The following is a 27,158-nucleotide window of genomic DNA, read 5'->3' as shown; positions in this document are numbered from 1 at the left end:
TCGCATTGCATTGTTTCCTAACATTCAACCAAATCCAATGTGCACGTTACCATAAACCCAATAATATAACCATACAAAAAAGTGTGGAAAATAGATTAACACAAAATTCATGAAAAGACCACAAACATGCAAATAATTGTGGAAGCTAACTTCTTACTAAACAATATAAAGTTAATTAATAGAGGACACAATTTTCCTTTTTACTTTGTAGATGTCATATTTTTTTTAATAAAAATTATTTTGTGCATTAATATATAAAAATATATTTTCTACCATCACTTAATAAAACATGTTATGGTATGGAAAGGGAGTGTTAAACAAGTATGTTGAGAAGGTAACACTAATTTTGAAAATTTAATTATTAAACAAGTATTGATAAGATAAGTTAAATTTTGAAATTTTGATAAGCGCGCTATAGAGTGTACATAATCTGCCTGCGCTGCGACAATGGCTTGGCGCGGTTCTCTTTCCCGATCGCTCATGTCCACCGCTAGGGCTTCCGCTTCCCGTTCATCGCCTCCGCTTCGTCCTCCTCCCGTTTCTTCCTCTCGCCTCAACTCACGACGCCTCTCCTTTTCCAATCCCAGGTCTAATTTTTGAGTTTTCCCCCATTGATTGTAGGGGAACTGCTTATAATCTGTTCCAGCGAGTTTTCTAAGCTTGAAAATTTCTGAATTATTATCACATCTTTGAAAGTTTTTTATTTCACTTTAACTGAACGAGAATTTCGTTTAGATTTTAGGGAGAAACATCAAATTGAAGCTTAGTTGTTACGATTTCACGATCAGCGAGAAACTTCCGCATTGAATTACTCCTATTACTTATTGAACCTGAGATATGATTATTCTCGTTTCCCAGCTTATTGGCTAGTGGGGAATTTATCTACTTGTTTACTCTATTGCTGATGTTTTTAGGTTGATTATTGGATGCAGTACATTGGGGGAGCTGGGATGCGCCCAATCACTATTGTCACTGCATACAACAGTGGCAGGAACACGGTTGACGTCTCGTCTGGCTGATAATGTGCGAGCTTTCTGTGAGCTGTCCCATGGTACCCTCTGCCATTCTTGTCAGGATCGCTAATAGTTTCTTTGTGAGTCTAATGCTACTGTCATTAGGATTATGCTGCTGGGTAGATGCCTTGTGGATGAACTAAAAACTTCTGTTTCTCTAGTTTCCCAACTGGTAGTTCTATATGTGAATGTTTTGTGAACCAAAGGATGTAGTTACGATATGTTTCATGTTATGTTTAACAATTAGGATGTATTAGTCATAGGAATTGAACAATGGTAGGAGTAGCTGATATTTCATTGAATGGAACACAGGAGTGACCGACCTTTTAGGTTAGAAAATTCAAGATATATTTAGTTTTTTCTAAATAAAATGAAGGTTATAGTAGCAAAAACTATCATAAGTTAAGAGTTACTATAACATATCCGGTTATGCAAATACGAACTGATTATGTAACAATCAAAGTATAGCTTACTAAGAGATATTTTCGCTCAAGTAAACTAGTGAAATGATATCACTAGCATTTAATAAATGGAGTTAAATTAACGAGCATTTTATACTTCTGTACCCTCTTTTTCCCTTTTTAATTTCTTCTTAAATATAAATGCTGGCCGAGAGTTCAATATTGTAGCCTTTTGGGATTGAAGACAGTTCGGTTGTAATTGACTGTTACATAATTATCATTAGGATTTTGGAGAGAAAGAACCAAGACTCTTACCCCAAGAAAACTTACCTAAATGTGATTTTTTAGATTAATGCATCTTTTAGTGGATAAGGCAATTATTTGGACTGAGCTTATATATGTACGACAACCAGTATTCCCTTGCTTTGCCATAAAACTTTTTGTTCGATTTTCTAGATTTATTTAGTTTTCCCAGAAGTTATTTATCTCGATTTAGGTTAGGCCTGTAGTTTGAGTTGCCCAAAAAGGCTACAATGCTCCAACTTATGACATTCCCTATAGTTCATTAATACTTGGTAATAAGCTATGCTTAGTTCTGAATATTCACTCTACTGGTCAAGTTAGTTTATCAATGTGAAAACCTGTCTTTCTTAGTTTCTTATCTGATCCAAATTAATCGAAGATTGAATGTGTGGTCTGTGTGAAACCTTTTCTGTTCACTTTCATTTCAGGATTATGATTGCTGAAAAGAGGTGGCTACGTGTGGATAATATCTACTCCTGTTTAACCTGTATAATTGAGCTTTGTTTCATGTTTTGTTTTATGTCTTTGACTCATCAAACCACATAAATGATAAGTAGAAAATCGGTAGGAAGTTAGGAACTAGAACAAATAGTGCAGCAGCAATATATGCAAGAATATTTACTTCCATAATCTCATTGGCTTTTTACCCAATTATGCGACATATTTATTATAAATAAGCTAATAAGCACCACATGTATACATAATTACTTATTTCAGCTGTTAGTAGCATCTGACCTGAATTTGTAAACTCATTGTGCAAATTACTTAATTTTAGCAATTGTGGATGAGAGGAAATTGGGCAAAGAAATGAGAAATGGGCATGTTTGCTGTAGGACTTTTGCATGACATGGTGCCATTTATAGAACTGTTCTGGGATTTGTTTTGTCGCCTTTAGGATGTCTGTTCAGCTCCACTACATTAGTGATGGAAAAACAATTGGCTCTACATGCTAATGCTTCTTGAAGTGACTAATGACTCACCAAGCATATTATAAGCAGACAGCTTCATGTTCTTCTAACCTAATTTCATTTATTTTAGGTAACACAGAACCCCTGCAGTGGTTATCCCCATTTTAATATGTCAAGTGTTGCATTGTTGCAGGTACCTGAAAATATTTGGACCAGAAGAGCCGGTGCTCAAATCTCGGACTTGGTTAATAGGTGGTTCTGCAGGAATTCCCTTTGGGGAATATTGAAATTAAATTAACAATAAGCTTCTTCATGTTTACTCTAGACTATTTCAGGTAGAGTCTAAATTTAAGACAGTTTGGGCAACTGAATACTTGTGTAGTAGTACTTGAAGTTGCCCCCACTCACAATTTAATTCATAATAGTGGTGCTGTCGGGCCGTAACCGTCGGTTTTGGTTCCACATAACTGGTCCTACAAGGGTTTCGGAAGTTCTTGTTTTGAACCGAAACATTCAATTCTAGTTAGGTTTTTTCTTTTTTAAGTGGTTGTCCTATTGCAGACTTATTACTTGTGGTTCTAGACCCGGTTAAAAAAAATCAACGATTTTTTCTTTTATAAGCAGTTGTCCTATTATAGACTTTTTTTTCCCTTTTTTAAAGAATCTATAATGGTTCTCTATTTATTATTGTGACTTGAATCTCCGGCTTATTGATTATAATGGAATTATTTTTACCAACTAAGATGTATTATTTCATCACCGTTGTCCTAATGCAAACTTTTTTTTTTCTTTTCTAAAGATGATCAATAATGGTAATTGGTAAATTCTTGTGTTGACTCGAATCCTTGACTTATTGGTTGAAAGTATAGCGTCTGATCAACTGAGACGTGCTTAATCGTCTCTTCCTAATGCAAACTTGAATGGCCAATAATTTTGGGGCCACATGAAAATGATGTAACATGGCATTAGGTTGGAATAGTAAAAGCATCAAAACTTATCCTATGACAAAGCTTTAGTCGGCCAAACACAAGTACTAAAGCATCTTCTTCAACTGGTCCTTTCAGATGCTGTTCATTCGTCCTCTAATGTATCAATAATTCACAGGATCTCTGTGTTTGAGGGGCAACTCGAGATTCTTCATGCTCGATGTCGATTTTCGAATCTCTCCATTGTGCAAAGCAGTCTTATCATTCAAGTAATAGCAATGGGAAAGGAATTCAGTGGGATGATTTAGCAAAATTATACAAGGATTTATGTTCAACAATATATTCCTATTTTATCCGATAGGAAGAATGACCTTGAGATAAGAAGGGACGACGTAATCAAAATCTATTATTCTCATTTCCTTCCACATGATAGTTCTGAGATTCGACTTTGGTGATTCTTCTGTAACCTATTTTCTTTTGAAGTTTGAACTGCTCCTATGGCAACCAGTCCTAAAATAGGAATTGAGTATTCGGTTAGTCGGTTATCAGTTAAACAGAAAAATCAAAATTTTGGTTCTAGTTAGTGTTTAAGGTGAATACACCATACACCAATTTGCACACAGATGTTTGCCTTTAAGAGTAGGGCACATCCTGGCACTAACAGAATCACATAAAATCATGGTACATAAAATTTGCAATCCTTCCTGTATGCATAGACAAGAACTGCAAAGTAAATTGTCACACCCTAAAAATTTTCAATTTCCAAGCAAAAAACATAAGTACTATAAAATTCAAATTAAGGTGCATTTGTCACATGGTAGTGGACACCACATCAGCATAGGATAAGAAATATATGCTGTGTTTGTGTGTTTGTGTGTGATTAGAGGCTTCAAGCCAGCGTAAAACACACTCAATGGGGAATAAAGTTGATAAACTAGACATGGAAGATGGAAGATAATAAGCTTTCTAAGACATAAGTTGAAAAGTTACAGTTCAAAGACACCCCACCTTGATACTCATGTTCTCATATAAAACTAAACAACTACTGCTTAAGATACCCACAAATCTTTTTCTTTTAAATTTTCCTACTATTTCAAACATTATTGCCAAGTTTCCAGACCCACCACTTTCGGTAAGACTTTTATGGATCGAAAAATCGAAAATACACACAGTGCAATATAATTCCGGAACCACTAGCTCCCCACATATATAGTTTAAATCAATCTTATTATTCACTCACACATCCATTATAGAGGGAACACATTTTATAGGTGGGTTCCATCTCCATTATATTCCATACCTACCTGGCCTGAGAGCTTTTAGAAACAAACTCATGTCAAACTATGAGAAAAACATGGAAGAAAAGTTACCAAAAGAGATCCAGAATAATAGCTGAAATCTATTCCAATAACTTTTGTTTTAAGATCAGGATTTCTAAAGCAGACCAAGATAACATCATATGGGAATTCTTTATCATCAATCATATAAAGTTGGAAAATATTTGAAGTTGCTCAAATCATGGCATAATGGTAGGCATAAAAGAAAATCATAAGGATTTGATTTGACTTTAAGTGGAAATGTTATAGGAGTGGCAACATGAGTTTACTTTTAACTGATCCAATAGAAACAAACTAAAGTTGAAGTGCTTTCAAAAGATAAGGAGAAAAAATGGCGAGTGGGGAATCTCAAACTTGACAATGGCAAAGATTAAACATGACGTAACCACCCCCCTTGGGAAGACCCAAGCATCACCCGGTGGGGACAGTGATGAGACATATGATAGATCGAAGCTTTCTTATACCACAATGCTTCATCAGTGTCAGTCTCATATTATTCCACCCCTCATATATAGAACCAATTTCAGAGTCAAGAGAAAGGATACAACAGATTACCTCCATTCACCACTGTGCTTCCAACGCCGGCAAGTGATCTGAGAAGGAATTGGCTGCTGTAACAAACTACGATGCCAAGTGAAGAAACTGGTGATCAAGGCACGCCACAAGTGAATCCTGGAGAGTGGTTGAACTTGAGCCTCGGAGGGGAACCACCACGAGCATCCAGAGAATCTGAGGTACAATCAAGACTGGCTTCAGCCAAGGTTTTCTCTTGCAACTTCTGCATGCGAAAATTCTACAGCTCACAAGCATTGGGTGGACACCAGAATGCTCACAAAAGGGAAAGAGGCGCAGTACGGCATTACCAGTCACACAAAATGATGGCGATGATGGCCCTGCCCGTGCCTATCCGCACTTCCATGTTCAGATCACTAGGGGTCCAAGCCCATTCCCTTGTGCACAAACCTGGCAGAGATGGAAATACGACTGTAGCCAGATTTAGTGAGGCTGACACAAGATTTGGAATAGCAAGGCAGCATGGCACAGTGGAAGGGGCAGCAGATTCTATGTGGCCTGGAAGTTTCCGACCGGAACCCCAACAACCAGAGCAGAAATCATCCAACTCAACAACTATGCTCGACTTAAATCTCAAACTTTAAAGCTTCTGTTTCTGTTAGGGCAAATATTTTCTAGATTTTATTGTAAGTTTGTAACCTATGTTTTCAAGAGAGTTGCCAGAAGATAAGGCTTACTACTTGAAGCTCAATGCATCATTACAAAAGTTATTACTTTTAGTTTCCTGCTGAAAAAGAACTTTTAACTCTTTATATGTGAACTAGTGAGTAAATAATTACTGGCTTCTATAAGATACCTCTATCCCTAAGCACTTCTTGTACTGCATGTTTCCCTGTCAAAAGTCCACTATGTTCAACTGGTGTGTTCACAAATGAAAGAAGAGTGTTAACAGCAACATCTATTTAGCTGCAACAGGTCCTAGTGTGCTTGTTAATTTTGTCTTTTACATCATATTGAAAATTCTAGGTGCAGCAGCTGTTTTCGTGATTGACCTCACAGAAATTTGTTTAATGTGATCGAGTATCCATTTATTCGGCATTTCTGAAGGCTTCTGAATAGTTCCAAGCATAAAATACCACTGAACATTATATTGTGTGAGGGTATATACTGTTGTTTTTTCTCATCTATCCTTCTCACATAATATACACAGGTAATATATGCCCCATCAACTACACCCTCAGAAGACTGATTATTTGGTCTGATTGATCTATATACTGTCAAACTTTAATTACTGATTTCATATGGACTTGCAAATTATAACATTAACCCAAGACATGTTGTAGGGGTAGGCATTGTCAAGGAAATCAATAGGAGTGCAATGAATACATTCATCAATCTTTAGCATCTCTGAGCCACATAAAATTAGTCTAAACATATAGGTAGGTAGCAATCATCAGTATAAGTCAATAAGGATTGTGCTTAGAAGACTGAAAATGAGATAATCAAATTTACAGCTGAAGGAGCACCAACGCAAGCTGGCAGCATATGGATCCCTAACCATGATACCATGATATTGACATAGGAGTGCGAAGCGAGATAAATCATGCCAGATGAAAAATACATGGGGTTGGTTTCTCAATTCTCGAATCCTCAAACAGTACTATAGAACTGGTAATGAACAAAGGCTCCAATAGTACTATCTGTATTACGAATAAGCCACTTGAGTATATCATCGACTTGAATAGAATGTGATGAAATAATTATTGGCTTCATAAGAAAGTGTCATGAGCATCTTTCATGATCAGCTTAGTTGTAATATGTAAAAAACTAAACATGCTTCCTCTTATGAGCAATGGCTGATGTAAATAACTATAAGATATTGCAGAGAACTTACATCATCAGTTATATTTTCACATTCTCAGGCTGTAATGATCACATATTGAACTCATAAGCAATTATGGGTGGTTACTTAAGTGGGAGCCAATCCTCCACCTTTGAGCTAGCTTCGGGTGATCTCAGGGCTTCCATTCTGACTGCTAACAATTTAGCCCAACCAGCCGGCGCTTGACATGTATGGAAGAGGGCTAGTTGGGATAGAGTTGCATGACTCAGCGGTTCGAAGGCAGCTTGCCTGGTCGATCGAAGGCTACGGGGAGTGTGAGTCAACCGTGGACGTCCAATCTTAATGGGGGTGGATTGTTATGATGACATTATGATCCCACATCAAACCCATAAGAAACTACAGGTGGGTACTTAAGTGACAATCACCACTTTTGAGCTAGCTTTTGGGGTGAAGTTAGGGCTTATATTCTTGAGTGCTTAATACAGATAAAGCTCTCATTGCCAAAAAGGTCATTTTCTCTCTTACAGGCAAGTTGTGCTCCTATCCACACTATCATAATGCCTCACCATATTTGTCCTTTCTATGCAATTTTTCTAAGCAAGAATACCATACACGTGCAACACGGACTGATTTCTTTCCATTACCCAGTGACTGCAACTTTTACCAAATATTGAAGAGATAAATTAAAAAGAAAAGAACAGAAAAACCATGAAAAAATAATTGAGAGCGGAACTTTCACATCAAAGTCTCATAGTTTCCTCAAAACAAGTTTGAAATCTACATCACATATTGTTCTAATTTCTTCAAGAAGATTGACAAGTCTTTCTGTAGTTATTTAAATAACGGTAAGTCTTGTTATAGCTTACAGTATTTATTTTACTATAAGCTTTTGGGTCTTGCGCATGGCCATTGGAAGCCTTTCACTGATGCTACGAGGATCCGTGTATGCAGCAGAATTTGTAGGATATCCTTTCTGCAACAATTGACAGAGTAACTGTCAAAGGAGTAAAAGGAGAATATCGTCTTTACACTTTGAGGACATATAAGCTAAAATGCAGAAAAGAAAGTAATACATTAACGAATGTAATGGATCAAAACATGGACCCAAGAAAGCAGAGAGAGAAATCGATAAAAAGTTAGCTGAGTTTAAGAGGCTACTCAGAGAAAGCATTGTATATATACAGCTCAACTAAAATAGAATATAACTCACAGATGACAAGGCTTTAAAGGTGGCTTCTCTCCAGCAGATTTCTCTTAGAATAACTGGTACTGTACTCTCCCTGAAACTACAATGCATACGAGTGTCCCTCAATCTCATGAGCACCCCGTCAACTCTGAGCTGTAAGAAAATACCCAACAGTAAAGAACAAACAATTGTAACACAGGTTGTACCGATATTCTAGTCTAAAAAATATACCCCCTAAAATTATTTCTACTATCGTATAAGAATCAGAATTAAAGGAAAATGGATTATACTTATTAACTTTGCGTGCATTTCTGGAAACTCGGAAAAAAGAGAGAATATATACAGTACTATATGTTGTCTGCTCAAGGACACGTGAGAGAAATCAAAAGACTAACCCAGAAGCGCAAGAGAACTAACCATCCACTTGGCATAACTCTCTGCAATATTAACCTGTCAGTCCTTTCATACAGGAATGAAGAAGATAACAATTTAGAAAAGAAAATATTTTACCACTTTAACTGTCAAAAGAGAGATGCCATTATCAGCCAATTCATCTTCATACAATACGACCTGTTAGTAAATTAAAGATGATGTTGGCCATAGCTTGAAAAAACTAAATCAGAAATGAATTCCATTAAGGATCTGGTGTAAAAGCTTCAAGGGCATACTTCATCGTAGAAAAGAATGGATTCTTTAGCTGATAATGCAACCATGTCAATTTGTTCCTCACAATCTTCCCAATGAGGACTGCAGATACTTTCTTCAGGAGGTCCTCTTCCAGACTAATCAACAAAAGACACAGCCTCGAAGGATTCAATTGAGAAAGGAAGAGGTTTACGCAAACTATAAAAAAACATGAAAAAATAGCAAGGAATCCATTTCCTCAGGAGTCTATATAAAGTTGTACCCAGACATATTAGGAGCAAAAATAAACAGCTGAGAATTAGAGATAAAGTGGCTAAAATGACTGATTCTTTTGCTATCTCAAAAGCAGTGACAGCATCAAAACTCCATAAATGTTTGAATCCTAAGTAAACAAAGCACAGATGCATCAGAGAAGAAGTCACACCTCAGGACTTTTTTCAACACCAGCACTTCCAGAGTATGGTGTTGTGAACGTGTAGTCATAATCCAGTATCACCTGATCAGTAGGCTGGCTGTTGGATTTAGAAAAACAAATTATGGTAAGATGAATATTGAAAGATATAAAGTGGCAACTAGTTCGGGCTGTTTATCTTAATAGCTAAGTTGGTCCCTAGTCTGGTGTTTTTTTCCGTTCAATCTGTTGTCTGAACTGTTTTAACCTATAATTGGCATTAACCGTATCTAAAATGATTCATGTCAACCAAATATACGTAGAGCACATGTACATGTACCAGGTCAAAGGCATGCTATTCATCATTGAAGCAGTATCATGGGATAGTTTAATCATTTTGAAAGTACAACCTCATAGATTCATTCTCACATAAATATTTCCAGAAGTGTGCTGTATGATATCTAATCGAAAGATGGATACATACGACAACTATAATTCAAGAAAAGGAGCAACCATCAAATGTCCTATGCTGATCATGTAAGACTTTTCCAAACAATTCATAAATTAAAAAAATAAGTAATAGTAAAGACTTCTCCTAACAACAAACAATTCCCCAAATTTCCAAAATGAAAGTAGTTAAAGCTAAAGACATGGATACAGGATAAGGGTAGGACCAATAGGCGGACTCACCAAAAACATAAGATATAATAGCGGCATACGGAACGTATCTTGCGGCATAATAAAATGGTTGAATACACAATCACAAGTGAATAGATGAAAATACATACCACCGGAATTTCCAAAGAGCTGCTGCAGGAACTTCAACTGGAGGCAATGCTTCCAGCTTCCAGCCACAGAGAGCATCAAATGCATTAAAATGAAGTTTAATGCCACTTTTGACATGCTTAAGAATCAAACAACTCTCACCAAAAACCATCTCTGGCAAATGGGTCGTCTGAAGCTTCTCTTCCCATCTGCAGGCACAGAAGGTGCTTGTAACATTTTGAGGCAAGCAAGCTATATCTTTGGAAAAAAAGTATGATATGGTTCATCATGAAGCAATAGTTTGTATCCAGTAGACCACCAGTAAACCCTTACCCAAGTTCCATTCCCCGTGCCATTTTAGTATTACTAGTTTTGAGAGGAAGACAGAAGTTGACGATTTTGTGTCAACCTTAGAGAACCAAAAAACAAAACTGTTCTAGAATATAAGGAAATGAAACCAAAATATGAGAATTTTTTTTGTCATATTTTAGTGGTCCCCACAGTCTTTTTTCATGTTCTGTAGGGTAAAAATATGGGGAAAGTCATACAATATGACAATACAATACAATAAAATATACAATACAATACTTTCATAGGAGTAATAAATTAGAGAGAAAATGAGAGAGGAATGGTCTGCTGTGGGTGATGTCTAATGAATGAAAATTCCCTCTATTCCCATCAAAGAGAACACACAATTAGTAAAAGATGCTGCACTAGCTCAAATTCAATCGGAGAAAGTAGTACAAGGATGATCTCTAGCATCGAAATTGGAAAATCAACGTAGTCTAATTTTGCAAACTAAACGTACTAGAGTTTCCAACTCAAATATATTTCAGCCTAATCATGTAACTCAAATAAAAAAAACTTAATTCATCCACATAAAAGCAAAGCCAACAACGGAATCATTCTCCGCAGGAACATCTTATTTGGTGATAAATGTTGTGACCTATGGAGTGGTTTTAAAATAGGTTGCAGCAGTTCACTGACAAATAAACAATCAGAATTTGAAGCAATTATCAGTAGAAAAGGGTAAGAAAGTACTGTTGGAGATGAGAAGAGTTGAGAATTGAACGCTTGGTGGTCTCGATCTCCCATCCATGGATGAGGAATCCGACGCGTCCGCCGTCGAGTGGCAAAGCGCCGGCCACCTTCAGCTCCCGCTCGTCGCTTTCCCACTCCATCTCCGATCACTTTTAAATTCACTTTTCCCTTAGTTACAAAACAGAAAAAATAAAAATAAAACTATATGAATAAATTAAAATAACATCATTTACAGTAGTATTAAATCACATCGTATACACTTCTATTGTTCAATACATTATGTTTATTTTTCTTATACTATATCTATATATAATATTTTCATATTTAAGCAATATTTAATTTAATTTTATAGTACTACTATCTTACTAATATATTCCTCAAATGCCTTTTGAGTTTGCCTTTTGGGATACTCTCTCTCACTACACTGCACTCCTTGGAAGCCGTTGAAGAAGCGGAGGTGAAGATCCACATATTTCCGCCGCTTAGAGCACTCCCAATGGGGTGGCGAAAAATCGCCGAACATCGCTGGATTATCGCCGGCCGTTATGGTGAAATCGGCGATAATCCGGCGATAATCTTACCGTTATTTCGCCAACCGGCGTTTTTTCGCCGGATTATCGCCGAGCGATCGCCGGCCACTGTGGGCGACGCTCGGCGGCGATATTTAAATTTTTTTTTTTTTTTTTCCGGCCCAACGGCTATTTTTACATCCCACCCCTATAAATATTTCCTCCACTTCCTCCATTCATCACCCACAATCTTCATTCTCTCCATTTTCAATCTCTTCTCCCAATCTTCAATCTTCATCAATCTTCCAAAAATTATGAGCTTTTGGAAGAAAAATTCCCGCTCTGGTAAGGGTAAGGGTAAGGGGAAAGAGTCGAGTTCACAAATTCCCAACACGGATGAAGCAAACGAGCAGTGGATGCACTCGTTGTTGGCGATGGGTTCTCCTCCCGGCCAACTTCCATACGCGGGTCCGTCTCCTTTGCAGACTCCTCCGGCGCGGAGACTTTCTCCGTACTTCAACTCTGCCGGCAGAATGCCCTCTCCAGCCGACGATGTGTATCGGCCCCAGTTCGACACCCCCGGATCAACCCCAGGCGACCAAGAATCTCAGGCCGCGACACTGAGCGCGGAGGACTTCGAGGTGGAAGAAACGCCCACCGAGCCGCCTTCTAGGAGCGGGAGGGGGAAGGCGCCGGCGTCGTCGGCTGCGACTGATACAGGTTCCGATGAGAGGCCGAAGCGGGTAAGGACTACTTACACTCTGCAAGAGTCCGAGCTGATAGCCACCTGCTGGGCGGACACGTCACAGAACGCGGAGCGCAGCAACTACCAGACTGAGATCATATTCTGGGAGCGGGTTGCCGCGAAGTACAGGAGCCACAAGACTGGCTCAATGAAGGACCATGGCAGCGAGGCGATCCGTCGGCATTGGGAGCGCCTCATGAGGGACTGCGGCCACTTCAACGGTATTTATTCTAACTTGTTGGCGAACATGCCCAGTGGCCAGAACGAGCATATGGTCCGAGATGAGGCCATGCAGAGGTATTGTGGCAAGTACTTGTCGAAGGGATTCAAGTATTGGAACATCTACGATCAGCTGAAGGATCTCCCCAAATTCCGGACGGGGATGCACGTCGCGCTGCACGGGAAATCGGTGCGCTCGCGACTTAGCGTTTCGGAGAGCGAGGGGAGCGCGACCCACATCGACTTGAGTGGGGATGGTCCGCACGAGCGCCCGGAGGGAGCGAAGAAGGCGAAGGGGAGGCGGAAGGGGAAGGGCACAACGTCGGAAGTCGAGTCGGAACCCCACATCGACTTAGAAAAAGCCACTTATTCGAGCAATGTCGCCAATCTGACGCAGATGTACACGCTGTACTTCACCGGCGGCGGGACCCCTGAAGAAAAGGCGGCCCTCTGGAAATGCATCCAAAGCCTGCAGATTACGATGGGCCTCGATCCCGACGCCCCTCCGGCCCCTCCGTCTTAGTTTTTTTTTTAAATCTTTGTTTATTTGCGTTTTTTATTTGTAGTTTTTTTTTTTCTCGTTGTATTATATTTTCCAATGATTAATACAACGATGAATTGTTCATTATTAGTCTATTTATTAAATACATTTGTAGGGAAAATTAAATAATATAAAAAATAATGATGTAAAAATGAAATGTTGAGTTAGGGAGAAATAAGGGAGAAATAAGGGAGAAACCAATGTAGCAGTTGGCTAAAAACTGGGGATAAAATGTGATGCTGATGTGGCGCTGATGTGGCAGGAGTTAGGGAGAAATAAGGGAGTGCCATTGGGAGTGCTCTTACAACAACGTTTACACGTACAAAAGTTGATCGGTATCCTTGATTCTACGTGTATAGCCCTTCCACCGTTCTTGAATAAGGTTGGATCTAACAAGTGCGATTTGTGTGTGCAATCTCAGATCCGGCCGCTAAGCGGAGGGGCCATACTCCAGCGAGGACATAATCTTGGGTAGTCGACTTTTTCGTTTTGCCGCTTTAATCGACGGAAGAGGTAGAAGAAGGAATTATGAGTAAATGATAGGGACATATTCGTCTGAATGCATGGAAGAGGCTTGCGTGTTGTCATCCAAATATAGAATACCAAACTCTAGGCCTGTCAAATCGGGTACCCGCGGATACCCGATCCGAATTTTTCGGGTACCCGATCCCGAAATTCCCAAAATCACATACCCGATACCCGACCCGATTTTTATTTCAGATACCCGGATACCCGACTCGGGTATCCAGTCCCGAAAAATCGGGTATCCAGTCCCGATTGAGATTGTGACTTTTTTTTAAAAAAAATTTACTATAAAATTTTAGAATTTATATCATATTATTTAGTTAGAATAGGGGCAGTACCTAAGGGGCATGCACCTGGTTGGACTAGAGCTGGTTTTGATGTGGATGGCAGAGGTACCTAAGGGGCATGCACCTGGTTGGACTAGAGCTGGTTTTGATGTGGATGGCAGAGGTTGAGAGTGAACACATTCCTTACCAAATTGTGGCACTCGATTATTTTTTAAAACCCATGTAATATTTGATTTATCTAATATGAATAAACTTGTCCATATTTCAAAAAAAAACTATCACAATAACATCCTCCCTAATAAACATCACAATTCAATAATTCAAAAGTTCAATCATTCATCCACAATCACCTATCACAATTCATAAATCTAAATCACTAATATCTTACTTATATGCTAACAAGTATTAACTAAAAGATAATTAAGAAATTAAATTACATTTAATTATTAAAAAAAATATAATTTATTAATTTTAAAAAATAAATCGGGTATTTCGGGAATACCCGATCGGGTACCCGATACCCGATCATCCAAAATTCTTACTACCCGATCGCGATCCGATACCCGAAAAATCGGGTTTCGGGTATCCAATTATCCGACATTTTCGGGTTCGGATATCGGGTATCCAATACCCGGTATCCATTTTGACACCCTTACCAAACTCCCTCAACTATTTCCTACTTGAATAGATGAGCCTATTTTAATTAAGTCAACATTCATTTCTTACTTTTCTAAATAGAAAGAAACGAACAAGCCCTAAAAGTAAAACTTCAATATAAAATACATATTCAAACCAGCAAGCTTTGATATAGTAAATCTTTTTGTACAAATAATAGTAGTATATAAATAAAAATTAGGCTATTTTTTGTATCTTTAAATAAAATAAATTAATGATCAATTCCTATCTTTAAATATTAATTATATCTCAATTTATTTATCAGTTTTATATTATTCTAATGTTTTCAACTTGTATAGATTGTAGTAACAAATTTCACTCTAATGGTTGAATCGGTCATGTAACTTGTCGGATACTTACCAATAATTTTGCTGGAGGAAAAATTTCATTTAAAAAAAAAAATAGGAGTAATAATTTTTATCTTTGATATAAATAAAAAAATGGTGATAAAATCAATAAATTAGAAAACGATACTAGTACTAAACATCACAATAGATTCAATTATTACTTAGTAGCATAGAAAAAATCATATAGCCCCACAAAATCAGTCTTTTTTCGAATATTCCAAAAGTATAGCCCACTTTTTCAATTGGAATTGTATTACAACATTTTGTACTAAACTAATCTTTTCAATATTTGAGAAATCGCATAGAGTAGCTAATCAAAAACTAATGATATTCATTTCCCCAGGTGTAGAAGCATACATACAATTACAAACCTTCCCTTAACGTTGCAGAGCAACCTTCCTCCTTGATTTACTATCCAATCTCCGCTCAACCAAGACGCAAAAGACAAAGTTCATCACATTCTCCGTTAACCTCGAGTCCAGCTACTGATTGAATTTTTCCATAAGGCAGCTTTCCTTCCTTCTATATATGCCTGTGGTTGCTGCGGAGTATCTTATAGACCAGATCATGATAATTCACTCGAAAAGGTATGCTGGAACTTCAGCAGGAGGATTCACTGATTTTAGCGACGAAACACATTTGAACTGATCCATGGAAATAACAGAATGTGAATCAGACACGACAACTTCATGAGTCGGATGTAATGTACTTCACTATTGGCATTTGAAAAGGGGAGACAGCATACCTTCTGGTCTGAATATTTCAGTCGAATAGCACGCGCAGATTGCTCGCTTCTGAGTAGCAAATGGTGAAGTCTCAGGACGCACTCTTTCAGTTCACATGCTTTATAACCTGTACGACGTTGTAATGCCAGCGTCTGCAAATGGTTCCATCAAATGATTACGAGAGTTCATTTGTCACTAATACAGTTGAAGGCTTCAATGGCAGCACTTGAAATAGTACAGCTTACCCATCGAACTTTTGGCTGCAAAATGATTCTTCCAAGAAAGATGGCTGATGCAGCAACCATTGATGGAATGTAGCGAGCACAGCCATAATCCAGTAAACTAAGCTCAGCAAGATAACAGCACAAAAAGTCAAACTCGACATCGGAGAACTGTACCAAACAAGAGCATCGTCAGCATATGAAATAAGTAGATAGTGATAATATGAAAAGAGTTCCAGTGCATAAGCCTACCATGGGTGTCTCTTGAGCAGCTTTAGTAAAAATTCTGCAAATAACAGGAAAAAAGGTAACATCAATCTTAGTGATGAGTGATAAGATACGTGGGGGGAGGCGGGAGAGCATCATTTATGTATTGTTACCTTAGAAAAGTTTTAGTAGTTGGGCCACCCTGCTCAAAATCTAAAAACCTAAACACTTCTCTCTCCATTTGAGCAACCTGTTACACAGTCGAGAGTAAACAAACACAACACACTTACAAGTAGACAACTGTAGGATAAATTCATCTGACATAACTCACCTCTTCTTTTATGTATGTATTATCAGTTATGTAGCAAAAGTCCTCAATGTTTGGGGGACTGATTTCTTCATATTTACTGCAATTTGCATACAACGGTTATTTGAAAATGCACATAGAGTACCAGGTAAAGTACATCAGGAAATCATGTGCTTACGCTGCAACAAGCATGCAAGATACTCCAAGAAGCTGAAGCTTACTCCTCGACACTTTATGTGCGGACAGGTATCTGTCAATATAGTTTACAGAAAGATAGAGGGTGTCCGAAACAAGTTTGTACTCTTCGGCAACCTCCACCAACCAATCAACCAGAATCGCTCTCATGACTGGGTTCATGTCATCCTGAACCTTTTCGATGTAGTTGGACAGTGGTCTCCTTTTTGCCTCAACCTAGTACACACATTTCATAACAAGGCAACTATCAGCTTTACGAATCAGAAAATCAGCAAGATATAAATATCGACCAGAAAAAAAAAAAAAAAGGAAAGCGCGTAATTGTTAACTTCCGCTTCGTGTATACAACAAAATCAAAGGCATAGTGGTATTGAAATCAAAATAAAACATATGGCAACGGAATAAAGTTCAGATCATATTTCACTAAAATCAGGAACTGCCATGGACTATAAAATCACAATCAGCCCGGATAATAAGAGTGAGTATAAAATGGAAAAAAAAAAACAAATAAACCAAAGTTCCAGTCGTCAGCGATTTAGGGCTTCAACATTATGCAAATCAGGAAAAACATTAAAATCGACAATCAAGATAAGAAAAGATATTCACTCAATACAGATCAACATCTGCTCAAACTAGAAATCATGATCTGCAACGATCCATTCCAAAAAAAAGCCTAAAGCTTCATCATGACAAGCTTACATACATCCAAAGCTCAGGCAATCCAAATTCACAGGATAACAATAAAGAGAAAACAAAGAACAACGAATAATTTCGAACTTGTTTCGAAATTCAACAGCAAAAAAAGTAGAGTACCTCCACAGAACGCAAATACTGTAACATCGAAGGAGCAAATCCGTATCTCCGCGGCTCGTCGGATCCCGATCCAGGGCTGACAGCCACCTCCTGGTTAACTTCATTTCCCGTCTTATCCAGATCGGATTCAGGTTTCAGCTTCCGGATCTTCGCCTCACTCGAATTTTGGTTCGACTCAGTTACATTAGAAGATATATTAGTTATCTCCCCTAATACGACCCGCTTCTTCGTCATCGGATTCTCTTCGTCCCCAGCTTGATTCGGCCGTTTGCGAGATGCTCGACTCCTGGTCTGAATTTGATTTTCTCCACCTTCCATTAGGGTTTTGTTTCTCAAGTTCAATTAGGGTTTCGGCGGATAATTGAGCTCTTATTTTTGTGGAGGTAAGAGTTGATTTTAAAGAGGTTTTTGGAGGGGTGAATGATAGTGAGGAGGCATTTCATTTGCGTTTGATTTGATTTTGGTGAGAGAGAGGGAGACAGTGATACCGCCATTTCCACAATTTCAAAAAGCTTGTTTTACCGCGCTGTGTAATATCATCGCCACAATCCTTTTATATACTGTCCTTAATAAGCCCCTTCCATTTTTTCTATTTCTTCCGTTTCAATTTAAGTAATGTTGAAATTTATAAAATTGTTCGTTTGATAAGTTTTTCAAAAAGATTTAGTTGTAATGTGTATACGCTTTTCTATTTGCAAAACTTGAGATAGACTTCATGTATGCTTTTACCATAAGTTCTGAAATTTGCCAGAAGTGATTTCTCAAATTTGGTTTTAGCAATGAAGATATTAGGTGGGGTCCATGAGCACAAAGTAATGACAAAGGTGGCACAAACAAAAATGTAACCAAAAAAAAACACACCAATACAAAGCTCAAAATGCTCAATATGAGTAAAAAATTTGATAAACAAAATACTATTCATTCACCCTCCCTAGTCTGTAATAAACTGATCTTGTTTCTCAAGAAAAATGATGCTGGACTATATGGATCCATAAGTTTCACAGGCCTTCATCAATGCACAAAACATCTTTTGTATAAGAAAATTAGTTTCAGAACGGATAAGTTGAGCTTCAACTTAAGGTTTCATCACCAAGTTAAAAACTTTTACTGACAGACAATTATTACACCATTCTCTGGGTTGAGACCATGGATGGAGCCCAAACTGGTTTGGATCCATGAGGCAGGCGGATCACCCACGGCCCGGCTGTTGAGATGAAACAGCATTCGAATCCCAGGTGATGAGCTACAATGTAACTTGTTAGGACACAGAGAAACATGGTAATGTCATATGAGTTCTGTGGAAGTCGAATATGTTTTGCAAGGAACATCAAAATGGATGATCAAGAAACAGCGTTTGTGCTATGAAGTTGTGCGCTCTGTATATTTCCTAGCCCATTCAGCTCATCGCCTGGAGCCTTACCCTTCCTCTTTTTAGTTTCCGGGTTTTCTGAAGAATCTCCAGTTACCAACATTTCCTCTCCCGGTTTCAAAATATGGTTCTGCGTAGAGATCGCACTTGATTCTGTGTTCTGATGGGAAGGCGTGCCGCCATCAGCACCAGTAGATGGTCTGTGATTAAAGCTCCAGCGTGTATTATCAAACCATTTGCGAACCTTCACAAGAGACATTCAGTTTAAATACAACAAAGATGCTAATAACATAAACCAGCTTAAACTAGAAGCCAATACAGGACACAAAAACACGGACACACCTGTCGAAAATCAAGCCCTAGTTCTTTTGCCAGATTTTCTTTCGTAGCTCTGTCAGGGTATTGGTTCTCATTAAAGGCTGCAAGTAATCTCTGTACCAACACAAATCCATCATTGAAAATAACCATCAGAAATCCCTAAAACTAAAAGAAACAAACAGCTAAATAGTGTTGCCATAATTGACTCTGCAGGTATGTTTTATTATCAAAGATACCACATACAATTGGCATACAACATTTAGCGCTGCTGAAACAAGTGACAGGTAAAAGGGCGGGAACTTACCATAATACAAGATTTTGTTAACATATTAAGTGAAACAAAAATACAATTGATAGCAATATTAATGAAGTCATGTTAACAGAATTACCACATAACATGAAAAAGATACAAATGCTGTGAGTTCTACTAATACTTTCTACATTTATAATTGGTCGCATACCATTACATTATTTGGAACAACCTATATTTATTAGGGAATGCAACCAACATATTTAATACAAGAAAAAACCTATGGGTGGTGAATGGAAGAATTTCAGTTACAAAGACCCAAATTAAGAATTGGAACAAACTTACATAGAAAATACACTCAACGATGGAAAAGAGTGACTAATTAATATTTGCAAAAAGCAAGATATTACACTCGTGTTTCAACAACTTAGTGAGAGTTTGTAGATTTAAACGTAATTTAGAGAGAAAGAAATGAATGTCTAGGGATATAGATTTCTGTAGAATTTTACGTTATGAGTTTTTAACTAAATATTGTGAAATAGGAGTACTAAATTACCCCTATAATTGGTCAAAGCTAAGTGTGTCCCACTGCCCACCTGGCAGTTGGCCCTACCTCTAGGTTCATCCATGGCTGGAACAATCAACCATATGCAATTAGGTGATTGATTACATCACACCTACCCTAGAGGGCGGAAAATGTTCGAAAAACATATCACGGAAAAATGACAAATGTTATAATCAGATGGACTGCGACATTAGTAATGCTTATAGAAGCACACGCGTATTCAACAACTACCTTTGTTGTAGCTTCTCCAAGCCGCCGTTTCTGAGTTGATTTTTTAGCACTTGCACTAGCAGAAGCAGCTTCGGCTGATGGCTCAGTTGTGCGTCCATCAGAATGATTTCTCCGGGTTCTTTTAGGAATATGCTTCTCTATTTGGTTTTCATCCACTTTGTGTGTATTACTCGGTGTAACAGGAGTTTCATCAAAAAAATTCACCCCGTCACGATCAACTTTCGTTCTCTTCCTAACGATATCATCAAAATCCTCATCGCTTGAATCAGAAGCAGAATCTCCATATGTTTCCTTTGAGAATTAAATCATCATTTTCCACGAAAGGTAGCCGAGAAATAAAGAAAGTGTGTCAGACAAGTAATAAATTAGAATACCATAAATAAATTAACAATGAGAATCATTAAAAAAAACAAATCTAAAGAAAGACATTGTTAGTCAATATGAAGCTGATTAAGATCAAGTAATGTAAATATATTTCTTTCTAGCTAAAATAGAGGAACCCACAATTAACTTCAACCTACCATTTAACTCTTGATGACTTTTACGTAGTACTACTAAGGTAAAATAGCACTTAGTGAGTCAAATTGGCAAGCAAGGTTACTACATCTATTTTTCATAAATGAAAAATAAACTACTTTACCACTCCAAAAGGTCCACACAAGAGTAGGACAAATTTTCGTTACCTAAGAATTAATTTAAAGAGACGCATAGGACAAAACAGAAACAATTAGGAAAAGAATTGTGTCTGGGAAAAGAAGATATGGAAACCATTTCTTCCATGTGGGGAATGAAAGAAAATTAGGTGCTTTTAGGTGCTTTATTAAACCCGATCAGATGACATATAGCCTCAGCCAGCTAAATTGTAATAGTGAAATACTATTTGACACAAATTAAATCCATAGCCAAATGACCCGCCTCTAGCATTAACCACTCTTCTCCTTCTAGCAATTCCTTATGCACACTCTAAAAATCAGAAACTAGAACTTGATGTATTTGGTCAACCTAAACTGTAATAAAGCCTGGTGAAGAGCAGAGTTGGAAATAGGCTTCCTCCATTCAGGATGAATTCTTTTTTTTCAATTAAACCTTCTGCACTTCCATCTTCCAATTTATCCATATTGTTTACTTAATTTAATTATGACAACATCTAACTTTTTTTCATCTTCACTATAATACAATCATTAATCAAGTGCAGCCTTCTCCATCAACATAACAAGAATGAAACAAAAATCCTAAGAATTTTACCATTTATGTAAAGCATAAACAGGATAGATATAAAATAACGGATGCATTGAGTTGAGAAGCATTGACAAACAGCTCATGACTTACGGCCCCAGCCTTTTCCATTATCTTGAGAAGTATAGTCAGTATTGTTCTTAAACCTCATATAGCAAGATTTACTTAATTTTCCCTCTTGACAAATACAACCAAGATATTGTACTTTCTCGCAGCTAAACACGACAAAAATATCTAACATACCAGTTACCAGAACTCGATACTCAGAAGTTACAATTTGTCAGGTACTGAATTAGATTCTACAGAAATAAAATTAAGTACGAAAGAAAAACTCCTTCCGTCCCCTATAAATAAAGAAATAAAGACTTTGGGGACGTCACTGGTTTTAATGCGAAATTGGTAAAATAGGAGAGAGAAAGAAAAGTAGTTGAAGTAGTTTTAGTGGATAGTGGTACCCACATCATTTGTAGGGTAATGTGTGGTGAAAAAGATTACAAATATAGAAGCGAACTAATTTTGGTGGACGGACCAAAATGACAAAAGAGGCCTACTTTTGGGTGGGAGTACAAATAAACATGTTGGATAACCAAATCGTAGTTTTTCTTCTCCCCTTGTGCATTTGATCAGAAAGCAGAAACTAAAAGAAATAGCATGTTCCCTGGTGCAGGTGCAAATAGCAGCATCATACAGATTTTTAAAACTGTCAAATGAATATCCTTCCCAAAAGTAACATGGTTTACCTTTCATCTTCTTTTTCTGAATATTTTCTAAATATTCAGTCTCATGTTGGTTAGCATGATCATTAAATGTAACTAGAATGAAAACTAAGTTAAGTCCTAAGGTTCGCATTGTAAAAACACATGTGAAGAACTCTTTGGGGAAACTCTACCAAGCAATAATAAATGCTCGGAACCAGTGAAAATGGATGCAGATGCAAGCAACCTTGGATACAACTCTAATTAAATGACCCACTGTAAAGTGTGAACAGCTAAAGCAGTGCAAGAGTCATGCAAAACATATAAGTGAAGAAATAAGAAACTGACATCATTTAATTTTTTGTAGTCCAGCCTTTCTACATGTCTCTTTCTGGACAGAGGTTCTGCACTAGCCTCCGCAAGGTATGACAGCTCATCTTTTAGTGATTGCCTCTTTTTCCTACCCACGGTGGAAATCTCTTCACTAAAGCCTTGTGACTTTTGTGTGTGATCTTCACTAGTGGCAGTCTCATCTTCAATCAGAGCTCTAAGGTCCTCTGAGTCAGAGCTAAAATCCGAACTTGAATTATCCTGCTTCACCTGATTATCTTGATTTGGAGCAGAGGGATTGAAATCATCATCTTCTGAATCATCAGAAGGAAGTCCCAGATACTTTTCATTATTATTAGAAGCAGCTAAATCATCAGGTGCAGTAAAGGAGCTAGATTCATCTGAACTTGATTCATTTCCTTCAACCTTCTCCGAACTATCAGGCTTATCAGGGTCATATTCCTCATCCTCAGAATCATCTGATGATAACCCAGAACTTTCATCCATTTTCTTGCCTGATGCAGCAGCAGCAGCTTCAGGAAAGATCTTCTGTAAATCGGAGCAATGAATAATGAGTAACAAATTTAAATTTTAACGATTAAAGAAAATCATATCTGGTACAGACTAGACCTCCCAACTGTCAATGATAGAAATTTTTTTTTCTTGAACATCCTTAAGCATGTCAATGCAATCAGCTTTACAATCACATCCAGGGCAAAGCCAGCTTTCGTCGCCTGGAGGAACTATTCATGCACATACCAAAAAGTGAAGTAAATAAAAATGAACAACTGGATATGGAAATGATAAGAGAAACAAAATTGACTCAGTGGCGTGACATTACTGTCTGCTTTTAAGAGAGGTGGTTCCAGGCAGAATTGATGGAATCCTCGTTCGCAGGCACCATCACAAAGAATGATATCATTATCAAGGGTCAGATCCTTAGAGCCACATTTTGCACAGAAAATCTGCACTCAGAAGATACAGCGCAAGATTCTTATAAGCCCATTTTCAATAATAAAGGTTGAAGCCAATTCATGAATAGAGAAATATAACCATGAAAAGAAGCATTACTCTTGGCAAAAGTTAAACTAACATTTTCCTTAAGCAACGCACACCTTAGATAGTTCTCTCCTATCATAAATGGAATGGCAACCATAACACTTCTTAGTGAGAGAGCTAAGTATGAATATATTTTTTGACAGACCAAAAACTGATACATAGCAGCATCCATCCCTACCATAATCAGGTTTTGACAATTTATGTACATGTGCGAATCTGTATGGAAATGAGTTAAGAATTAAGATCATTCTAGTGGGAGAAACAAGATGAAAAGGGTCAGAAACAAGCACAATTTAACCTCAATTGAAGATCTCAAGCAACAGTACCCTTTTCTTATCCACGCTTTTAAATGATATGCACGAGAACTATTCCAATCTATCTAGAGTCCTAGGTCACAATCTCTCCTATTATTTTACCACCCCCAGACTGAATCCCAAAGCCCGATGCTATTCATACACTTTCTACATAGACAGGTCAAAAAGTTAAATCAGGCACGCTTTAGGAAGGTTTCAAGAAACAGAATAAAGTGGTCTGTGGCATTGGAGCAGTACACATCTTGCATGGACAAGATTTCATACTTCAATGGAACTAAGAAATGCAAGCAAGTATCAGTTAGTGCAAGTTATATAGAGAAGGACAAAAGTATAGCTACTTCCACCCTACATCTTCACTGTCGATCTCTCCTCGTGCATCAAATAGAGATTCAGGAAGCTTTCCCATAACAAGTGACTGATCAAGGCTCTGAAACAATGCTCTTATCTTCAATTTGAAATTCAGAATCCGGGATTTAGCCTTCTCGAGCTCCTTTTCTGGCTTTAATTTTTCCAAGCTGCAAATCCAGATAGATAAGAAAAAAAATTCTGAACAAGAGAAATCATGTAGAAGTAAAATAAAACTTGACAAGCAAACATAGTCCACCAAAGTTTCAATTAATCTACAAAGTTCCCAAAAAATGCTGCTACATACTGCATTTTATGATCTGTAAGGTTTCATTTTAACTATTGAATCATATGATACCATTTTCCATGAAGAGCAAATAACTACTTGTAGTATTTTATCTTAAACTCAATTCCCCACCCATTGAGGTAAAAATCCACAGAACTTCATCTTATTTTAATACAAATGTCATATATTGTTTGCTGCATAAGGACACATCTACAGTCAGACACAGCTTCAACAAAATAGTGCAAAAATTAAAAATATACAGACAAATACAACATTTACCTTTGCCCTCTCCAGCCTTCAGCAGAATAAGCATCAATTAAGTTTTGCTCGTAGCTTATCTTGTGCAACAAATATCTTAGATGATTTTTCTTTCTAGAGAACTCACTGACAGTAGTTTTCTGCATATTCTTCGGTTTTCTTCCCCTCTTTTTCTTTTCTATATTAGCACTGCCTTCGTTAACAATCTCAACAGCAACAGGCTCGGGAGCCTTAGGTTTTTCTTGTGATCTTGAACGTAAAAGCAATGAGGTACTTGACGGACCTTCTAATTCAGTTTTTCTCTTTCTTCGTTGCCTGGAAGACCCTGTACCATCATTTTCCAGGATAACAGCATCATTGTCATTAGTAGCTTCCACTTTCAATGGTACTAACGCTCCACAGCCAGGTTTAATAAAAGTTGTGCCTGGAGGTATGCCCATGTCTTCAATACAACTGAGCCCATTCTGGGATGTAACCTCTAAATATTCAGAATCTAGACATATCCTCACATTTTCCAATGTTGGTTCTTGTTTGTGTGCATCTTCATTATGGGAAATCTCTCCGTTACTTAGTCCTATTTCCCGAACCTCATGTGATTTTTCTTGTGCTGAAAATGGCAGCTTTTCAATGTGTTGAGCTTCACTCATCTCATTATTCTCCATTTTTTCACTGACACGTCTCTCGTCATCCATTCTACAGTTGTGCGGCGGATCAGATTTTTGATCTTGAGCTACAACTAAATTTTTTGCCAAATTGGGACTTTTTTGCCTGCTACAACTAAATTTTCCAATTCTTATACAGCAAGTTGCTTAGAAACATTTGAGTCCTCTACTCGTCGTGCCTATTCACTTCCTCTACAAAAAGTTTCAATCTCAATCTTGACGAGTCGCCAAAAAATGCCGATGCAAACAATTCTCTTCAAGCATTTCTATCTCGACATCATCCGCAGCTAGCAGAAAACCAAAAACGACTTGAACAATAAAAAACTTCTCATGCAACTTCTCACTTCCCTAGCTCCTGAAATTCAAATAGAAAAAAAAAATACGAACATTACTTTAACACATACAAATGCTTGAAGAATACAAACATATCCAAACAAATTACGCAAAATTAAATAGATTCAGTACACTAACATGCGGATGCGGCCTCGGATCAAGTAAACAGCTGAAAGCCTAAGCTAGGGATTTTTCAATCAATTTACTAAGATTTCGGATTTTTTTTTCCACAAAACCAGCTGAAAAAACAAAATTAATGAAGAAAACGACATAGATAACGGAAAACAAGAGGAAGAGTAAAGTTAATGGCTCACCCGAAGACGCCTCTCACCGCATACAAAATGTGAAACCGCCTCTATCTCTCTATCCCTCAATTTAGTGTGTGTGTGTATTTGTGTTTGTTTGCGCGCTTTAATCCTCCAAATCAGCTTCCACTCACTGGCAAGCAGGATTCGCGAGAGAGTAATTTTAGAAGGGCAAATTTGACTTGTCCCCGGCGCTAACATGCGCTTGTGGGGCGCACGGAGTTCTAGGACAATGGACACCGATGATTCCAGAGTTGCATCGATTCATTTGGGCTTCTGTAGTTGGACCCATTATAAATGGTCCATTATTAGGCCCAAAACTCATCCATGAATATTCTTAGGCCCATTTGATATTTGTAGCTGTCGGGCTTAGGCCTAGGCCCTTTGATTCATATTTGATTGAATTGAATCATACACAACTATTTGATTAAATTGACTTTTTATGGCTACAACAAATTGTCCCATTGTAAATTTATCACTCAGGCATATTTCTCGACTCGTCTCAAAATAAAAGAAATACTCCTATGTGCTTGGCAATTGGACAATCAAGTAGCAATAGATTGAGTGAATCTCAAATTGGAGTGTTTTTCGCCTAATTCATTTTATTTATTGATGTAGCGATTTTCAGAAAAAATTTACAGAGCAAAGGGATGAATGGATTATTAGATGACTTGACTTGACTTGGTGTCTAGCAAACATGTAGAGTCGCTTGCTAGACGGATTTGAAAAGACATGAAGAGGGCCTCGTACAACTCGGGGTATAGCCGAGCTAAAGCTGAGGACCTCTTCAAGTCTGCTTAGTAGGCCAATTAATCTAGAAAACTATAATAATTATAATTTTAAAGGTCCTATTATAAAATACTACTACTGTCATATAAACGTGCACACATTTTTTTTATGTAGAGTGTAAAAATGATGCTAAACAAAATAGATTAATACAGTATTTACATGTGTGTATATATAAAAATTTTAAAAGTATCAATCTTATTTGTGATGATGATGTCCAAAGGTTTG

General features: G+C 37.6%; 5 protein-coding genes across 7 annotated transcripts; 2 read left to right on the top strand and 3 right to left on the bottom strand.

The window, feature by feature from the left end:
- The first annotated feature begins 416 nt into the window (after nt 1-416).
- LOC125219118 (uncharacterized) lies at nt 417-3,309 on the top strand. The gene is made up of 3 exons (XM_048120995.2): nt 417-587; nt 933-1,093; nt 2,819-3,309. Exons 1-2 carry the CDS (start codon nt 448-450, stop codon nt 1,081-1,083), a joined length of 291 nt encoding a protein of 96 aa, XP_047976952.1. The 5' UTR covers nt 417-447; the 3' UTR covers nt 1,084-1,093; nt 2,819-3,309.
- A 2,067-nt stretch (nt 3,310-5,376) lies between these two features.
- Nucleotides 5,377-6,213, top strand: LOC125219117 (uncharacterized). The gene is made up of 2 exons (XM_089063342.1): nt 5,377-5,622; nt 5,713-6,213. The coding sequence occupies exons 1-2, from the start codon at nt 5,515-5,517 to the stop codon at nt 6,043-6,045; spliced, it is 441 nt and encodes a 146-aa protein (XP_088919468.1). The 5' UTR covers nt 5,377-5,514; the 3' UTR covers nt 6,046-6,213.
- A 1,740-nt stretch (nt 6,214-7,953) lies between these two features.
- On the bottom strand, nt 7,954-11,546 carry LOC125219829 (TIP41-like protein). 2 transcript variants are annotated; one of them, XM_089063341.1, is made up of 9 exons: nt 11,273-11,481; nt 10,394-10,440; nt 10,255-10,310; nt 9,500-9,587; nt 9,099-9,212; nt 8,941-9,000; nt 8,826-8,867; nt 8,455-8,583; nt 7,954-8,217 (listed from the first exon to the last, which is right to left on the bottom strand). In XM_089063341.1, exons 1-9 carry the CDS (start codon nt 11,328-11,330, stop codon nt 8,116-8,118), a joined length of 696 nt encoding a protein of 231 aa, XP_088919467.1. In that variant the 5' UTR covers nt 11,331-11,481; the 3' UTR covers nt 7,954-8,115. The 2 variants fall into 2 exon arrangements, with proteins under 2 accessions (XP_088919467.1, XP_047977860.1); XM_048121903.2 differs by having other exon boundaries at nt 10,255-10,440; nt 11,273-11,546.
- Nucleotides 11,547-15,304: 3,758 nt separating this feature from the next.
- LOC125219250 (cyclin-A3-4-like) lies at nt 15,305-18,144 on the bottom strand. Its single transcript, XM_048121173.2, has 8 exons — nt 17,589-18,144; nt 16,759-16,991; nt 16,605-16,680; nt 16,447-16,523; nt 16,319-16,352; nt 16,091-16,237; nt 15,866-15,997; nt 15,305-15,764 (listed from the first exon to the last, which is right to left on the bottom strand). Exons 1-8 carry the CDS (start codon nt 17,904-17,906, stop codon nt 15,696-15,698), a joined length of 1,086 nt encoding a protein of 361 aa, XP_047977130.2. The 5' UTR covers nt 17,907-18,144; the 3' UTR covers nt 15,305-15,695.
- Nucleotides 18,145-18,428: 284 nt separating this feature from the next.
- Nucleotides 18,429-26,301, bottom strand: LOC125222187 (homeobox protein HAT3.1-like). 2 transcript variants are annotated; one of them, XM_048124678.2, is made up of 9 exons: nt 26,154-26,301; nt 24,866-25,861; nt 24,305-24,470; nt 23,424-23,547; nt 23,213-23,325; nt 22,601-23,131; nt 20,322-20,612; nt 19,300-19,389; nt 18,429-19,201 (listed from the first exon to the last, which is right to left on the bottom strand). In XM_048124678.2, exons 2-9 carry the CDS (start codon nt 25,534-25,536, stop codon nt 18,929-18,931), a joined length of 2,259 nt encoding a protein of 752 aa, XP_047980635.1. In that variant the 5' UTR covers nt 25,537-25,861; nt 26,154-26,301; the 3' UTR covers nt 18,429-18,928. The 2 variants fall into 2 exon arrangements, with proteins under 2 accessions (XP_047980635.1, XP_047980636.1); XM_048124679.2 differs by lacking the exon at nt 26,154-26,301 and adding an exon at nt 25,978-26,084.
- Nucleotides 26,302-27,158: the final 857 nt, after the last annotated feature.

The sequence above is a fragment of the Salvia hispanica genome, chromosome 1 (genome assembly GCF_029641045.1).
Source record: "Salvia hispanica isolate PSC_SH4W2 chromosome 1, Shi_PSC_v1, whole genome shotgun sequence".
NCBI classification, from domain to species: domain Eukaryota; kingdom Viridiplantae; phylum Streptophyta; class Magnoliopsida; order Lamiales; family Lamiaceae; genus Salvia; species Salvia hispanica.
The sequence above is the reverse complement of the archived record's forward strand: the minus strand, read 5'-3'. Positions and strand labels throughout refer to the sequence as shown.

Excerpts from the sequence above, each read along its gene's own strand:
- LOC125219118 (XM_048120995.2), top strand. The coding sequence starts at position 448 with ATGGCTTGGCGCGGTTCTCTTTCCCGATCGCTCATGTCCACCGCTAGG. Across the intron at positions 588-932 it reads CTCTCCTTTTCCAATCCCAG|TACATTGGGGGAGCTGGGAT; the intron begins GTCTAATTTTTG and ends TATTGGATGCAG.
- LOC125219829 (XM_048121903.2), bottom strand. The coding sequence starts at position 11,412 with ATGGAGTGGGAAAGCGACGAGCGGGAGCTGAAGGTGGCCGGCGCTTTG. Across the intron at positions 8,584-8,825 it reads TAGTTCTCTTGCGCTTCTGG|CTCAGAGTTGACGGGGTGCT; the intron begins GTTAGTCTTTTG and ends ATTTTCTTACAG. Across the intron at positions 8,218-8,454 it reads CCTTTAAAGCCTTGTCATCT|AAAGGATATCCTACAAATTC; the intron begins GTGAGTTATATT and ends CAATTGTTGCAG.
- LOC125219117 (XM_089063342.1), top strand. The coding sequence starts at position 5,515 with ATGCCAAGTGAAGAAACTGGTGATCAAGGCACGCCACAAGTGAATCCT. Across the intron at positions 5,623-5,712 it reads GAGCATCCAGAGAATCTGAG|AATGCTCACAAAAGGGAAAG; the intron begins GTACAATCAAGA and ends GGTGGACACCAG.
- LOC125219250 (XM_048121173.2), bottom strand. The coding sequence starts at position 17,906 with ATGGAAGGTGGAGAAAATCAAATTCAGACCAGGAGTCGAGCATCTCGC. Across the intron at positions 16,524-16,604 it reads ATACATACATAAAAGAAGAG|GTTGCTCAAATGGAGAGAGA; the intron begins GTGAGTTATGTC and ends ACTGTGTAACAG. Across the intron at positions 16,238-16,318 it reads CTGCTCAAGAGACACCCATG|TTCTCCGATGTCGAGTTTGA; the intron begins GTAGGCTTATGC and ends TGTTTGGTACAG.
- LOC125222187 (XM_048124678.2), bottom strand. The coding sequence starts at position 25,536 with ATGGATGACGAGAGACGTGTCAGTGAAAAAATGGAGAATAATGAGATG. Across the intron at positions 23,548-24,304 it reads GAGAGATCGACAGTGAAGAT|ATTTTCTGTGCAAAATGTGG; the intron begins GTAGGGTGGAAG and ends TTCTGAGTGCAG. Across the intron at positions 20,613-22,600 it reads ACTACAAAAAATTAAATGAT|GAAACATATGGAGATTCTGC; the intron begins GTCAGTTTCTTA and ends TAATTCTCAAAG.